Here is a 16,682-nt window from a genome sequence, read left to right as displayed (position 1 = left end):
AATGTTTTTTTTAAACGCCACGAACATATTTTTTCAATGTGACATACATTTTTTAATGCTATCAAAAGTTTTTGCACACCACACTATAAAAGTTTCTTAAACGTGTGACGAACGTTTAAAGTAAATTATTTTTTGAAATATATAATATTTCCGAAATGTAAACAAAAGTAAAAAAACAAGAGGAAAAGAAGGAAAATCGAACGTACTTGGGCCGGCCAACTGTACGTTCGCTTGAGTCGAAGCTACGGCGGACGTGGCCATAAAACCTGGCCCAGTGGAACCCGCGCCACCCGGGTCGACCCGGCCCAAACCACGCGTACTCTCCACGGCGCACGTACCCGTCTCTCCCCTTCGCTGCCATTCCTCTCTCTCTCTCACTCGCTGGCCGTCCTTCCACCCCCGGCCCCTCCCCCCGTCCCTTCCTCGTCGCTTCCTCGGCGGAAGCAGAGCGCGACAGCGCGGGCGGCGACGACGGGGCCTCCCTCCCCGTCCCCTCCCGGAACCCGCCTCGAAGGACCCCGCTGCGCCGCGCCCGTCTCCTCCCCGTCCAACCCTACCCCGACGCAGGTGCGCGCTCGGAACCCCCCTCCCTCCTCCCCCCGATTCGGGCGCCGCGCCGTAGCCGCGATTCGGGCCTCGCACCAGCGCCGCCGCCGCTGCCGCCGTGATTCCCTCGCTTCGCGGAAGGGCCCTGTGCTTTTTATATTTTTATTCCTGCTCGCCCTGCGGATTGGATTCGTGCGCAAGTGGTAGGCAGGTTAGTCATGGGGCCGTGCTGGTGCCGTGACGCATTGCTTGGCTGAGAAATGCCAGTTTTGGAGCTAGATTTTTTTTTATGTCCTGTGTTAGGTGGTATGCGATGTTTGCTGGCTCTTGATCGTCGGGTGGACGTCGTTTGGGGTTTGGAAACGAAATTGATTCTAGAAACAGGTGCCTGGGAATTGAGGAAGAAATTATATGGTGGTTGTAAGGCTCAATGTTATCTCTGGCCTGTGTTAGATGGTATGTGATGTTCGTTGGGCCGTGATCGTCCAGGGTGAACTTCGTTTGGAGTTTGAAATTTTGGATTCCATAAGCAGGTGCCTGGGAATAGAGGAAGAAATTATGGGAGGTTTAATGCCTTGCTTTGCCGGTCATTGGACGCGAAGGGATATTTGGTTGTTTGACACCCATGTAGAAGTTCAAAAAACGATTGGTTGTCTGGTAGTCTGTGCATGTGATTTTTGTTCAGGTTGGAGTATTTAGGGATCGTCCAGTTAGGTTTGGTCAGGTTAATGTCTTTGCGACCTTGTAAGCGCGCAATTTCCACATGTGTTTGTGTCGTGTGATTGTCAAGGCTGGTGCTCTCATCTTCTAAAGGAGCCGCCTCCCCTGATTTGGGTGCGCCGTAGCTGTGATTCGGCTTTGCACGGGTGCCAGCGCAGCTTTGATTTCCCGCTTCATGGAAGGGTTGTGTGCTTTTCTTTCCGCTTGCCCTACAGATTTGGTTCGTGCGCGAGTACTTGGTAGGGAGGTTAGTCATGGGGCCGTGCTGGTGCTGTGATGCATTGCTTGGCTGAGAAATGTTGGTTTTGGAGCTCGATGTTTGTTGGGCCGTGATAGTCGCGTGAACATTGTCTGGAGTTTGGATAAATGATTCTAGAAACAGGTGCTTGGGAATCGAGGAAGAAATTATATGTTAGTTTTGGAGCTCAATTTTTTCTCTGGTCAACTTGAGATTGTATGCAATATTGTTGGTTCATGATCATCAAGTGAGTGCTGTTTGGAGTTTGAAAATTTGTATTCCAGAAACAGGTGCTTGGGAATAGAGGAAGAAATCATGGGAGGTTTAATGCCTTGCTTTACCGGTCCATTGGGAGCGAAAGACTATTTGATTGTTTGATACCCATGTAGAAGTTCAAACGTTGCTTGGTTGTCTGTGTAGCTGTGCATGTGATTTTTTTTTAGGTTAGACTCTTAAGGAACATCCAGTTTGGTTTCGTTAGGTTAACATGGTGATCTCATCTTCTATAGGAGGATCACGGGAGGAGAATATGCGAGATCCATTCGATGCCCCTGTTGATTTCATTGGCGCAGGTCATCGTCCAGGGAATGAGCTTACCAGCTTGTCTGTTAGGGACTATGGCTTGCAAAATGGTGATGCTAAACCCTTCATTCCGAACTCCGACACTCTAGTCAGGTCCTTCACTCGTGGGAAAGTTAACTATTCTAGGTGCATTATTAGATTGTATTCCATTTTCTGAGAAATGAGGCTATGTCGTGTGCTGGCAGGCATCCGCTCCAGGGCGCATCCCTCCGCAATGACTTAATTGCAGAAGATCCTAATACTCGTTTGATGGATCCTGAAACTAAGGTAACTGTGTGGGATCCTTCTATTTACCGCATCTTCTGAACTTGCTCCAATTTCTCAACCCGATGATGTTTTCTTGCAGGAGCTTTACATTAGATCACGGACACAGGAAGAAGAGATCCTGTTGCTTCGCAAACAAATTGCTGATGCATCTCTCAAGGTATGATGTTAAAGGTTATGAATCAGTTAACCATATTTGTAAGCAAAAGTGCCCTGTCCTTCCCTTTTGATTTACCACCTCTGTGTAACCCATAACTGCAGTTATTATTTTCTGTGTTGGTAGGAGCTGCAGCTGCTGAGCGAAAAACATATTCTGGAGAGGAAGCTTTCAGACTTGAGGATGGTCTATATGAATGATACGATTTACATTTGCTGCACGACCAATTTGTAAAGTCTTGTGCTAATAAAAGTATATTACTATGACAGGCTGTTGACGAGAGGCAGGAAGATGCTATATCTGGTGCTTTGAAGCAACTGAATGAGAAAAAAAACCACATTGAAGAAAATATGAGATTGGCAAATGAACTAAAAGTATGGTGCTATTGTACATTTCAAGAATGTATGCTCAAGCCTCTTTATGATATATCCATTTTTGCCACTACTACCACCAATATGCTTAGTCATCCAGGTGGCCCTTTTTATAAAGGGTTGGGTGTTGCGTGTAATTGACTATTTATTACTGTATTAAATACAGCATTATAAACATATAAATAATGTGGCAAAATTATACAAATGCGTGCATTACTTTCTTTAGATGCTGTAGCCCCTTTACTGTTGCTGTTGCATGATTGCATATCTTTAGTTGCATTGCATCCGACCAAAATATTTTGTGATCTAGATAAATGCTAAGTGGGTCCTGATTCCCTGGCCTGCATTTCAGGGAGTTGTTGAGTGGCATTTATTCTATGCAACTGACTTTACAGTGGCATATGCAGTGGTAGTCCTAGTTTGTTGCATGAGGCAACTTCAGTTCATTGTTATCTACCATTTAATATGAACTAGATTATGTAGTACATGATTTTTTATTGTCACTAAGAATTCAGAAACATACGGTTGAAACCTTGTAGGGTGAGGAAGAAGAGCTTTACTTGTTCACTTCTTCATTGCTTGGTATGTTAGCAGAATACGATGTTCGCCCACCTCAAATATATCCTTCAACCATTACAACGGTTACAAAGGTAACTCTTATTTGGTCAGTTACTTTTAAATTGTTCTTGCCAGGAAGTACATACATACTTTTGTATTTGCCCAAATTAGTTTCTTTATTACTTGGATGGTAATAATAATGATTTGGTTCATAAGGATTGATTTACTTGTATGAGCTAGAGCTGTATTAGCTATGTTTTGCTAATGCCCAGTATAATGTATGATGTTTACTGGACATGGTAGGAAATATTATTGATGTCAATGCAGACTTAATATGGACATAACGGATCCACTCCTTATCAAAGGCTCGACAATAGATTCCCCCAAATTGTCTGATAGATACCTTCACATCTTTACATAAACTTTATCCAAGTTTTATCCCTTTTATTGAGTATAATGTACTGTCGACTTGAGACACAACAGGGTAGTTAGTGGCTGCGTGCTATATTATTTACAAAAAATATTTTCATTACAAGGTTTGACTTTAAAGGCCTGTTTGTTGGTGAAGAATTCAGTTCTATCTGTTAAGCGTCAAGTGAAACATATTCTGCATCTTTGATATGTATGCGATTTTAACTGCCATCATAATAGCTCTATGGGACTGGAGTTTTATTTTGCTATCTTAGTTAAGATATCTGTTATACTACCATGTTTTTCTGGTTTGCTCAGTTATTGTTCAATTGCTTGATGCAGAATGCCTAGTCTAGTATTTATGATGGAGTCATTTACCAGTGTCTTTTTTAAACTCTGTGCCCAGTGGTTAACATGGATATGTAACATCTTTCTTTTGACCACAATTTTCAGCGCTTGTACCAACAGATGCAATGGAAGATCAGATCGTTAAATGTAAGTGACCTCAGCTCAGCTATGCATCTTCAAGCCGGTGAAGTATTCAACTCTGAATTATTTTGACTATTCGAAGTCCCGTGTTGGCACATATGGATTGTGTGTGTGTGTGTCACCAAGATTGCTAAAACTTCTCAAGTTTGGATAAGTTGGCACAAAAAAACCAGATTATAGTCAATACTACTTACATTTGAACAAATGCTTATTGAAGTATTTTGGTTTGCTGAATAGCTTTGTGTATGACTCTGCATGACTGAATATGTAGTTGTGTCTTTAATTGCTGATTATCACCAAAGAACTAGCTATGGACAGGGGTGTGTGGAAGCTTGCTATCCATGTGCCAGAGCCATGAGTTGGTTGCGAGATCTTATGGGTTTCACCTCTAGCCTACCCCAACTTGTTTGGGACTAAAGGCTTTGTTGTTGTTGTCTTTAATTGCTGATTACGAGCCTTTTTACCTTCTATGTTACTGAAGCCTATTAATAGTAATTTTAGTATCTACTAAAATATTTGTTTTTTAAGGCACTCAGTTGATTGATTATACTGATTCAGGACAGTTTAGGCGATATAAGTCAACCTGGAAACATATATAATCCCAATCCTCAACAAGCAACTCCGTTGAGAAACGACACTTCCTCATCTTACAATATGGTATGATAACATGAACCTGCAAATAGCTTGTTTAACATTGTAGCTTGACATATAATTGTTTCCTATTTACAGGTTGCGAACAGGAACAATTTCCCTCAGTATGCTCAAGATCCAAATGATCGACATGCTGAGCAAATGTACAATGGATCCACTTTTAATCAGTATGCTTAGTTTAGATTTTGAAATAGTGTTACTGACTATCCAGTCAAATATGTCATCGACATGGAAGAATGTTGACCTCTGTTTCTGGCACTGCCTTTCAGGGATATGGTAGCTCCTACTCACTCTAATTATTTTGAAGAAAATCCTGGTCCTAGAGAAGCAAGATTAGATGATGACTCACAGTTCTATAGGAATGATACTCAAGAGTACTCAGCTGATGGTAAATTAATAGCTAATATTTTAACCAAAAAAGATTCTAGATCATATCCTTTGATATATACATACTTTTAACCTAGGTGATCCATTACCTGGTATTGAGGGATTTCAAATTGTCGGCGATCCTAGGCCAGGATCTACTTTAAGAGCATGTGGTTTCCCTACAAATGGTACTACACTTTGTAATTTCCAGGTATGTTGTGTTCTGACTCTGGATTCTGATTCTTTTATCTTTGCTGGGAATTTCGAAATGCTGCAATAAAACTTCTCTCTTGGAAATGTTGTTTTCAGTGGGTTCGCTGTCATGAAGATGGCACCAGGTATTCTATTGAAGGTAAAGAAGGAAATTTGTCCTACAAGCCATGTGATAATGTTCAGAGAAAAAGTAGCTACACTGACTAGTTCTATATTTTCTGCAATTCAGGTGCTACGATGTATGACTATGTGGTTACTGCAGATGATGTTGGCACTCTTCTTGCTGTAGACTGCACTCCTATGGATGATAGTGGCCGCCAGGTTGTTAACAAGTATTAATTTAGGGTAATTTTGTATTGTAGACTACAAGCTCATGTGATGTAGTACTCAAGTCTCGAAGATACCAGACACATTATAGAACAACAGTTGTTTGCAAATGGAGGAACCAAAGACACAACGTTTGATAGAAAAAGTTTGTCCAAGGACCCACTTAGGAAGATGCTATTTCTCCCAGCGGCAACTTGGCTATTCTGTTGAAACTAGGAAAGTTATTAAAGGGTTTTTTTTTGCAGTACATTGAAAAAACCTAAAGCTACACAGTTTTTGCAACTTTGGTAAATTGTGATTTACTAAAAGATTGACCAAACTGACTATGGAGGACCAGTTCTTCCTTGATTTACTAAAATGCTGGTCTTGCGATTTGAAATGTTCAACTTTTTACCACTATATTTGATTTGAACCTGATTTGCTACCCTCAGGTTTTGAAGCATTTTGTGGCTTCTCTTATTATAAATATACTTGCTAAGTCTCCCCCATCCATTGTTATAAACTAGTTTTGGTATTTTTGACACTCTTGGTGTCCTGATGTGCTGATTTTGTTTTGTTATTTTTGTTTCACCATTTGATGCATCAGTGTGTGAACTATTTGCCTACTGAACAGCCTGTAAAGCACAACCCTATCAATTAAGTGCTATTTCTTGATTTGATATAGGCATAAGCCTATGACCATCTGGCTTTTTTTACAAAACCTGTTTATCCGAGTGTTTCTTGATTCTTTTTTCTAAAACTGATAGTTTGCACAGGAAGTTCCCATCTTAATTTCCATTTGTAGTTCTTTTAGCTTGCAGACTATCATATTTATTATGTAGGTGATAGAATGTAGTTGCAAATTGTTTCTAAATGCTTTGGTCTGAAATAAAATTTTGTACAACACTGACACATGAATCTTTAAGCTGATAGTTCTGAATTTGTTTTACTCACAGTGCACTTTTTTGCGATTTGAGTTTGATGAGTTGCTCCGCTTGATTGTAGGGTGATTTGGTGAGGGAGTTTGCTAACAATGAGAACAAGATAACTTGTGGTAAGTTTATGATGTATATACCGTTGCCTCTTTTGCATCCCTGATAGAATGTATTGTTATATTGTCATGCTGTGCTCTAATATTATTGGATCAACGTTTGCAATTGATGTATTCTCACTTCCATATTTTGAATATAGAAAATGTCGAGACACTACTCTTTTTTTGCGGGATCTCGAGACACTACTATTAATTAGTAGTCCATTGTATCCTGTTGGTAAAGTGGAAGTTCATCTACATGAAATGCCTTTTTCTATGTTTTATCATGTTTGATAAATCAACCCCTTAATATTAATTTAATTTAAATTAACCATAGACTATATTTTAGCCTTTCCTGCTGTTGCGTGCTTGCCACTGTACATACCATCTTCCATGGCAGGGTCGTGATACACTGATACTCCCTCCCATCCATATTAGTTGTCGCTGAAACGGATGTATCTAGATGTATTTCAGTGCTAGATACATCCGTTTGAGCGGCAAGTAATATGAATAGGAGGGAGTGCTAATTTTTTGAATAACACTATTACTCTAGACATAATTAAAATTCTTTGCATTTCTTTTCTTGAAAACAAAAACTGAATGCTCGTAATGATGGTACATGCTTGTGGGAAAGTGCATTTTGTAGAAAATGAGTTACAGACTTGTACTCAACTTATGGATAGGAAACATGTATGTTTGTGTCATTATTTTGCTCATCTGAAAGAACTTGAAGGGGATGGCAATGCTTACTTACACATACTCCTGAAGACCACCAAAGTTAGTGAACTTACATTTTCAAGTTTTGTGGTAATATAGGGTATTAGGGATTGGGATTTGGTTCTATGCGTAATATAGGGTTTTGTGGTAATTTTCCATACCTTATCGCACATGATAATATAGGGTTTAGTTCTTTGGTTAATGTAGGTTTTTTTTGGTAATTTTCCATACCTTGTCACACATGATAATATAGGGTTTAGTTCTTTGCGTTTTCTCGAAAAAGATGAGGTATAGTGTACATACATTTTCAAGTTTTGTGGACTATTCTTAGAATAGCTCTGCAGTTGATTTACACTTCATTTTCTTAGAATTATCCAAGTTCTGTTCTATATTATGCAGATCAAGAAATGCAGAATGACATCAATATATGTATTTCAAGGGGGAGAGCCGACTTTGATGTTTATGTCCTGGTATGCCACGAAGTATTTATTATTCTGCCTGAAGTAAAATTCGATACCCTTTGAAGTAAACAGAATGTTCACTTGGAAGGCTTCTTGATGATGCCATCAATCATATTTTACAAGTTATGTGTTGTTGTTGATGTAGCTTAAACTTGTGACCCTCCATATGCTTACAATATTCTTCTGTTACATTTTGTGTCTGATAAACTACAGAGTTAGCACTTCAAATTGAAGAAATGGATGGCATCTTTCTAGCTATTTTTTTTAATTAGAACCATAGACTTAAAACAGTTGCTCGATTTGATTAAGGGTATTCTGTACAATAGAAGGGTCACGAGTAGGGCTGGCAGAAATGATTGTTAATGTGATTTGTTCAAAACTGACAGCATTAAGCTCAGAATATTCTCGGTTTGTTAGCTTGTTGACGATGCATCTAGTTTACCAAGATGGTTGTGCTCAAAATAGGCTCTCGTTAGTTCGATAGCAAAATTGCTCCTAAACTATTAGTGGGGGCTTACATCTGCGTTCCTTTCACAGCAGGGGTATTCTCCTGAAGAATGGGAACATGCCACGTTGGTCCTTAGACGAACTGGATATCAAATAAACTTCAGCCACAAGGATGAAGTTGTAATTGACGAGAAATATTCACCAAATCTACAGGTACATTGTTTGACAGGCACATTTATTCACTCAGTATTTATGTTTGCTCCTGAGAGATATTATATGATTTTTCTTTGCAGACGAAAATTCCCAATGGACGAACTACTCAATTTGTTTTAGTAAGTTCTGGTGGTGTAAATCTACCATTTAATACACAGGGAATAACGGAGCCCAATAATGAGGATAACGACGTTAGGTGCCAACTGTTACCTTACCTTCTCAAACTTCTAACCTTTTGTTTAATGTTTTTTTCTACAAAGGGTGAAAAAAATCATATATCTGACTGAGTGATACTTCTGCAGGCTACGCGATCTAATCGTATTGGTCATGCGAACTTTCCAGAATAAGGTATCTCTTCTGTAGGATATTTTGACTTCCTGTGTACGATGTATGGCTCCTTAAATCTTATTGTTACTTTATTATGACTGACTGAAACTGAATTCAATGCAGGCATTAGATGCTAAAAGGAAAGGCAAGGCTTAGACGTGTCGAACCAGAGATTCCCGTCTAGAGGAGTTCTTATTGGTTTGTGCAGTGTTCAACATTTTTTTGCCAGAAGGTGGAAGGCGTTCTTGATTATACCATGCATTCTAAAGATTTGTGTAGAGGCGTTAAGCAACAGAAAAAGGCTGGGTGGTCCTCCTAGGTTATTTTGTGTATAATACTGTAATTTTCTGTAGTGTCTTTTTTTTGTTCCCCTCCGATTTTCTCTTCTTTACATTTTTTTTATCTCTTTACTGCCCCCTCTAGGTTATTAATTAGACCTGGGACTGCACTTGCTGGTAAACCTTGAGCAAGTCGATTAATGTAATCAATTTCTGAGTTATTCGATAGCGGAGATAGTTTGCCAGTACAGCTGCTGATAACGGTCGCAACTCCCATAATGTAACGTGTGCATTGTTTGTTGCTGCTATTAAACTCCCAATGCGTTTCGAAGAACTAAAGTACCTTCCACTTATTTGAAGAAAGATAGAAGCTGCCTGAGTATATATGTGAAATAGTAGAAAATGGTACTCCCTCCGTCCCATAATGTAAGACGTTAACGTCTTACATTATGGGACGGAGGGAGTATGTTATTGTAGATCTTTATTAAATATGCGCAAGGACGGTAGGTTGCTTAGCTAGCCGAGATATCTCCGAACCTTTGTAGTGGTTAAACTTTGTGCTTGGACCTACCCACAAAGGAAGGAAAATAACTTGCTACTTGGACCTGACCGCAGGTTTCATTTGCGTAACGGAGCCAGGGAGTACCATGCCGTTGAGTACGAACCAACCATGCCGTTGAGTACGTTCAACTACCAAAACAACCAATCCGAACAACGGTATATCTTTATTCAGAGGATGCCTGAGCCTAATCCCCTGGCCTTTTGCTTGTAGGCTGTAGCAGGCAATCAGAAGAAGACACTTCTATTCAATAGCTCGTTATCCCCTGGCCCTTTGAAGTAACTGTTTTTTCTTTCCTTTTGCGGGGAAAGTCACCGTTGAACACTTAAACTAACCCATCCAATTTCCCAACGGCGCCACCAAACTGCCACCAGAGCTACTACCATACCAACAAACACCACTTCGCTGAACCTCCAAAACCACCACCACACTGGCACACTCATACACGGCCAACAGTTGGAGGCTTAGAGGTAGCTCTTAGCTCACCGCCATCCTCCTTCTGGCAGCCCGGCCAAATCATAAACACACGGTGAAAAATGCACACCGGTCGCCTCCTCCCTCTCCTCCTGCTGCTCGCCGCCGCCGGCCGCTCGCTGGCCCGTGGCGGCATCTTCGGGGCAGCGTCGCCGCCGTCCAGCCCCGACGGCGACCAGAAGTGCAGCCGGACGTGCGAGTCCGCGTACTGCACGGGCACCTTAGGTACGTACGCCGTCCGTGCCTGCCGCCGACCGGTTGCGATATGCACCGCCATCTCTCTGTATCTCTCGCTCATACCGGAGGGTACGCATGCTTGTACCAGAGGCTCCGCTGATGCGGTACGGCAAGTACTGCGGCGTGTCCTACACGGGGTGCCCCGGCGAGCCCCCCTGCGACGCCCTCGACGCCTGCTGCATGCTCCACGACGCCTGCGTCCAGGCCACCGACGACTACCTCAACATGTGGTGCAACCAGAGCCTGCTGGACTGCGTGGCCGCCGTGAGGACGGCGGCCGCGGCGGCGGGCGGCGGCGTGGAGGCCGTGCTGACGACGTTCGAGGGGAACAGCTGCAACGCCACGGACGTCGCCGACGAGATCACCTCCATCCTCGAGGCCGCCGTGTACGCCGGGAGCATCCTGCGCAGAGCGCCGGCGCCGGCCCCGGCGAAGTAGCTCGCTTGCTAGTCGCTACTGTTGATGCGCGTTTGATTTGGAGGTCCGTGGAGGAGGTGTGGTCCGGTTGAAGTCGATCGGTGGCCTAGCAACCAGTAAAATGGTGGACCGGTGTCCAGATGGTGGATTATTTATTGAATGGATTTTTGTGTGGTTCTACTACTACTCTGGATTCCCTCCGGTTTTTTGACATCCTTGTTACTACCCCTGTTCCGTCTGGTTGCACTTCCGCTCCATTTCCGTCTGGCAGCAATTTGTGGACGGGTTTGTGTAAGAGCACACGAAGAGAGATGGGAGTATACCTGGCCATGGGCAGCCCGACCCGGTCCGAAAAAGCCCGACCCGGCCTGGCCCAACCTTGTCCATGGGCTGGCCTCGGGCCTAGGTTTTGAGCCCGAAGCCCAGGCCGGGCCGAGCCCGTTGATTTCACCATTTAAGGAAGAGGCCCGGCCCGTGGTCCAAGGCCCGACGGGCTTTTAGTGTGATGGGCCGGGCTCGGGCCCGATTTTTAGGCCCGACGGCCGGACCAGGCCGGGCTCGGGCCTGGGTTTTTTGTGTCGGGCTTTGGTTGGCCCGGCCCGGCCCAAAGAATGGCCAGGTATAGATGAGAGTCACACATAAGCTGCATTGGAGTAATGCTACACCTACTTAAACTTACATAGAGTTTTTACGTAAAAGTTAACGCGTAGACATGGGATTGAATCGATGGGGGAGGAAGGGCCCACCCCCTTCAAAATCAAGGGGGGGGGGGAAGAGTATTGGTTAGAAAAGTTACATATGATTAAGTAACTTGTACGTAGATGTAGGATTATTGAGCTGCACTGCATCGTGCCTCCTCTCTCTTCGGTTGTGTTTCTAATTCTAACTAGAAGAACACATGTACGTTGTAACGGGGCCACATTAACTTAAAGAGTTCAATATTAATATTCTCATACATATCAAGTTACATTGGCGATCTTTTTTACCATCAAATCCTCACACACACACTCTCTCCCTCCTTCTTCCTCACTCTCTCACCCCTCTCCCTCTCTCTCTCTAACACACACACACACACATATCCATCTTATTGGGTACGGGATCATAATCCATCTATTTCACACACACGCTAGTGCATAACAATATGGATTATGTGTATTATATTTGCCACCACAACTGAGGGAATTAATTTCATGTAATTCGGCCAGCCACAGCTCCAAGAATACGCGGAGGAGGTGGCCCTGGTCGGCGTCGGTGCCGTCCGGCACGGGCCACAGGCCCGCTTCCAAGTGCGTCTGCACGTCGGCCACTCACGCCGGGTCCTTCAAGTGCCGCTTCCACCGCACCAACTCACAGGGCCACGACCACAGCCAGGTCCAGGGAAGCCGCCCTTCTTCCGCCCCTTCACCGGCCACGGCCAACGCGGTGCCGCGGCACCCGGCCTCGCCGTCCTCGTCCTCCGGCACCGTTGCGACCCAGTGACGCAGCCCAAGCATCGGTCTCGAGAATCAAGAACGCTCGACAACGGAGAGGAAAGGAAAGATCATATACATGTCATAAGAAAGGGAGTTTATTTACTGCTCCCTCTATGTATTGTTTCTTTTGTTTGGAGATTGATTACCATCCGTGAGTTAAGGTAAGGTTAATGTGATTGAGCGATTTTTTTTCTTCTGAAAATCAAATATTTTCTTTCTAATTAATGTGATTGAGTGATTTAATGTAAGGTTAATTAATTTAGATTTTATTTTTAGAGATTGTTTGTGATTGATTCTATATTACTAAATAACTTGCGCCAGTATGGAAAGTTCTGATCTATTCAGATTTCTTTCGTTGTATGAGAGGGTGACGCAAAAATAAACCAATGAGGTGGAGGAAGGGGACAAAAAAATCTACGAAAAAAACCAGCGAAGGTGGGAGGAGGTACCAAAAAAAACCATGGGAGGTGGGAAGCCGCCCTTCTTCGCCCCCTTCACCGGCCGCGGCCAACGTGGTGCCGCGACACCCGGCCTCACCGTCCTAGTCCTCCGGCACCGTCGCGACCCAGTGACGTAGCCCAAGCATCGGTCTCGAGAATCAGGAACGCTCGACAACAAAGAGGGAAGGGAAGATCATATACATGCCATAAGAAAGGGAGTTTATTTACTGCTCCCTCTATGTATTGTTTCCTTTGTTTGGAGATTGATTACCATCCGTGAGTTAAGGTAAGGTTAACGTGATTGAGCAATTTTTCTGAAAATCAAATATTTGCTTTCTAATTAATGTGATTGAGTGATTTAAGGTAAGGTTAATTAATTTAGATTTTATTTTAGAGATTATTCGTGATTGATTCTACATTACTAAATAACTTGCGCTAGTATGGAAAGTTCCGATCTGTTCAATTTTTTTTCGTTGTGTGAGAGGGTGACGCGAAAGTAAACCAATGAGGTGGAGGGAGGGGACAAAAAAATCTATGAAAAAACTAGCGAAGGTGGGAGGAGGTACCAAAAAAACTATGGGAGGTGGGAAGCCGCCCTTCTTTGCCCCCTTCACCGGCCGCGGCCAACGCGGTGCCGCAGCACCCGGCCTCGCCGTCCTCGTCCTCCGGCACCGTCGCGGCCCAGTGACGCATCCCAAGCAACGGTCTCGAGAATCAAGAACGCTCGACAACGGAGAGGGAAGGGAAGATCATATATATGTCATAAGAAAGGGAGTTTATTTACTGCTCCCTCTATGTATTGTTTCCTTTGTTTGGAGATTGATTACCATCCGTGAGTTAAGGTAAGGTTAATGTGATTGAGCAGTTTTTCTAAAAATCAAATATTTGCTTTCTAATTAATGTGATTGAGTGATTGTAAGGGCATATTTATCCCTAAGGTGTTTTGGTGATTGATGACAATGCATTTGCGGACTAATCGTGTGTCTCGAGTATTTCAGATATTTCATGACTAGGCACGAGACGGTTAGGAGCCCCTCAAAGATTATTGAAGACGGCGTTTTTCTACGTTCCTTTTTCGGTGGATTTGAGTCGTAGGAAAGCCGTACTATTAAGAGGGGGTACGCTTTGGAAAGGTTTGGGTGGAATCGTCACGTACACGTTTACTCCTCTTTGCACCGCCTTTCCTTTAGCACCTTGGAGCATCCTTCGTTTCTTCTTGTCTGTGCAAAAAAAGTCTTCCTATATGTTGCTGTTCTGAGGCTTGCGGTAGTACTGCTCTTCGGAGCGGTAGTACCGCATGCCTTTGCGGTAGTACCGCTCTTTGGGAGCCGTAGTACCGTTAGCCCTGGTCCGGCACAACACCAGTAGCGGAAGTAGGAGCGGATGTAATTTTTGACATCCACTCCCCGCACGGTAGTACCGCTTGCCTTCAGCGGTAGTACCGTGTCGGATTTTTGCACTATTTTGTAATGAGCGGAACTAGCCACGGACGTTTATCTGTCCACGGCCTTCCCAGGCTGGTCCAACCCTGCCTTGCGGTAGTACCGCAAGGGTGTGCGGTAGTACTGTAAGGCCTTGCGGTAGTACCACTTATCGTGGGCTGGTTAAGTGGATAACAGTTGGATTTCTCTCTCCACTATGTAAGGGGTATCTTCTTCTCCGAGTTGATCACCTCTTCCAACCCTAAGCTCCATTGTTGCTCCAAGCTCCATTTTCGCCCGATCTCTCTCCGTAGCCACTCAAACTTGTTGATTTTCTAGGGATTGGTTGAGAAGGCCTCGATCTACACTTCCACCAAGAGAAATTCGATTCCCCCCACTAATCCCTTGCGGATCTTGTTACTCTTGGGTGTTTGAGCACCCTAGACGGTTGAGGTCACCGCGGAGCCATATTCCATTGTGGTGAAGCTTCGTGGTGTTGTTGGGAGCCTCCGATTAAGTTGTGGAGATTGCCCCAACCTTGTTTATAAGCCGCCTTCAAGGGCACCAATAGTGGAATCACGGCATCTCGCATTATGTGAGGGCGTGAGGAGAATACGGTGGCCCTAGTGGCTTCTTGGGGAGCATTGTGCCTCCACACCGCTCCAATGGAGACGTACTTCCCCTCAAAAGGAAGGAACTTCGGTAACACATCCTTGTCTCACCGGCTCCACTCTTGGTTATCTCGTACCTTTACTTGTGCAAGCTTATTTGTGTTATCTCCCTTGCTTGCTTGTGTGCTTGTTGTTGTTGCATCAGATAGGTTGCTCACATAGTTGCATGTCTAGACAACCCACTTTGATGCAAAGTTTAATTTGGTAAAGAAAAGTTAAAAATTGTTAGTTGCCTATTCACCCCCTCTAGTCAACCATATCGGTCCTTTCAATTGGTATCATAGCCTCGTCTCTTTACTAAGGACTTTGTCGTCCGAAGAGTATGGTTGGCACTGTATACGGTGTGGAGGAGCACTCCGGTGTGAATTCGATCTCGTCTACGGGCGATGGGGAACCTCGGTCTCTCATGAGGAATTCAATGTGGCCTTGGAGACATTGAAAACCTCCATGACAACCGAGGTTGAAAGCATGTTTACTAAATTCATTGAAGGTCTTAAATTATCCACCGCACCGTTGAAAGTGGGTGATCCCACTAACAAGGTGACAGATGCTAACTCTGACAAGGGGGAAGCTACTAGTGAAAAGGCTCCTTCCTCTAGTGATAAAAATGGCACCGACATCTTTGCCCATGTGGAACCTCTACTTGTTTATGGTGGACCGATTCCTTCCACTCATTTGAATCATGCCGGTCCTCCCCCTAAGATTGTGAAAAATGAGGACTTTGATTCTTGGGTCTATCGGTTTAAGCGTCATTTAAATCATGTGAATACTAATCTTTGGAGAATCATTGAAGAAGGTTTCTATCCACATGACCGAAGCAACTTCACTCCAAGAGAAGCCGTGGATAATCAATTCAATGAGAATGCTCTCTTCATCATCCAAGATGCAATTCCACCCGAAGATCTTCCTCACCTCCGGCCCTACGCCATAGCCAAAGATGCATGGCACCAAGTTGTTTCTCTCTACCAGGGAAGCGCAAGCATTCAACGCTCCAACCTTGAAGTGGTGCAAGATGAAGATGATGAGTTTGCTATGAAGGAAGATGAAGAACCTCGTGAGCTTTATCGAAGAGTAACCAAACTCGCGGTTTCACTCCGAGATCATGGGAGCAAGGACACGGATGACAATTGGATCAAGCGCAAATTCCTTAAGGCAATGATGCCTTACCACAAGGCTATGTCCTCTGTCATTCGTCAAAGGCCGGACTTCCACACCTTGTCCTCAAGTAAGTGTTGGATGAGTTTGTGGCTATGAGCATCTTGGACAAGACTGCTGACAATGCGGTGCTTCACTCTCAAAGGGCAAAGAAGCCCAACCTTGCATTGAAGGCCAAGGTTTGTGTTGAAGAAGAAGAAGAAGAAGAAGAAGAAGAAGAAGAAGAAGAAGAAGAGGAAGAAGAGGAAAGCAACCCCGAAGATACAAAGTATGCCTATCATGAACACATGGCACTTGCTTCGAGGAAATTTTGGAGCAAGAAAAACTCAAGGCCAAACTTCAACAAGAACATCTCAAGTGGCACGAAGAACAAGCAACGTGTGAGGACTTGCTATAATTGTGGCAATATGAGCCATTTTGTTGCGGAGTGCCCGTATGAGAAGAGGGAAGACAATGGTGGCAAGCTCATCCGAAAGGACAAAGCCAAGTCT

The 16,682-nt window shown here is 43.8% G+C and overlaps 2 protein-coding genes across 5 annotated transcripts; both read left to right on the top strand.

Annotated features, from left to right (window-relative positions):
- The first annotated feature begins 341 nt into the window (after window positions 1-341).
- LOC125524968 (uncharacterized) lies at window positions 342-9,595 on the top strand. 4 transcript variants are annotated; one of them, XM_087538062.1, is made up of 20 exons: window positions 342-567; window positions 2,014-2,179; window positions 2,272-2,353; window positions 2,433-2,510; window positions 2,634-2,693; window positions 2,777-2,881; window positions 3,418-3,528; window positions 4,301-4,342; window positions 4,895-4,993; window positions 5,066-5,130; window positions 5,257-5,375; window positions 5,452-5,564; window positions 5,663-5,705; window positions 5,796-5,887; window positions 6,878-6,926; window positions 8,019-8,089; window positions 8,618-8,740; window positions 8,821-8,936; window positions 9,043-9,088; window positions 9,191-9,595. In XM_087538062.1, exons 2-20 carry the CDS (start codon window positions 2,034-2,036, stop codon window positions 9,221-9,223), a joined length of 1,593 nt encoding a protein of 530 aa, XP_087394188.1. In that variant the 5' UTR covers window positions 342-567; window positions 2,014-2,033; the 3' UTR covers window positions 9,224-9,595. The 4 variants fall into 4 exon arrangements, with proteins under 4 accessions (XP_087394188.1, XP_087394187.1, XP_048545949.1 ...); XM_087538061.1 differs by having other exon boundaries at window positions 5,066-5,154; window positions 8,621-8,740; XM_048689992.1 differs by having other exon boundaries at window positions 5,066-5,154.
- A 247-nt stretch (window positions 9,596-9,842) lies between these two features.
- Window positions 9,843-11,212, top strand: LOC125524969 (putative phospholipase A2 homolog 2). The gene is made up of 2 exons (XM_048689995.2): window positions 9,843-10,603; window positions 10,704-11,212. Exons 1-2 carry the CDS (start codon window positions 10,441-10,443, stop codon window positions 11,051-11,053), a joined length of 513 nt encoding a protein of 170 aa, XP_048545952.1. The 5' UTR covers window positions 9,843-10,440; the 3' UTR covers window positions 11,054-11,212.
- Window positions 11,213-16,682: the final 5,470 nt, after the last annotated feature.

This window comes from Triticum urartu, chromosome 7A, assembly GCF_056163025.1.
Source record: "Triticum urartu cultivar PI428250 chromosome 7A, HENAU_Tu73, whole genome shotgun sequence".
NCBI classification, from domain to species: Eukaryota; Viridiplantae; Streptophyta; class Magnoliopsida; order Poales; family Poaceae; genus Triticum; species Triticum urartu.
Note: the sequence above shows the minus strand (reverse complement) of the source record. Positions and strands in the feature narration are given on the sequence as shown.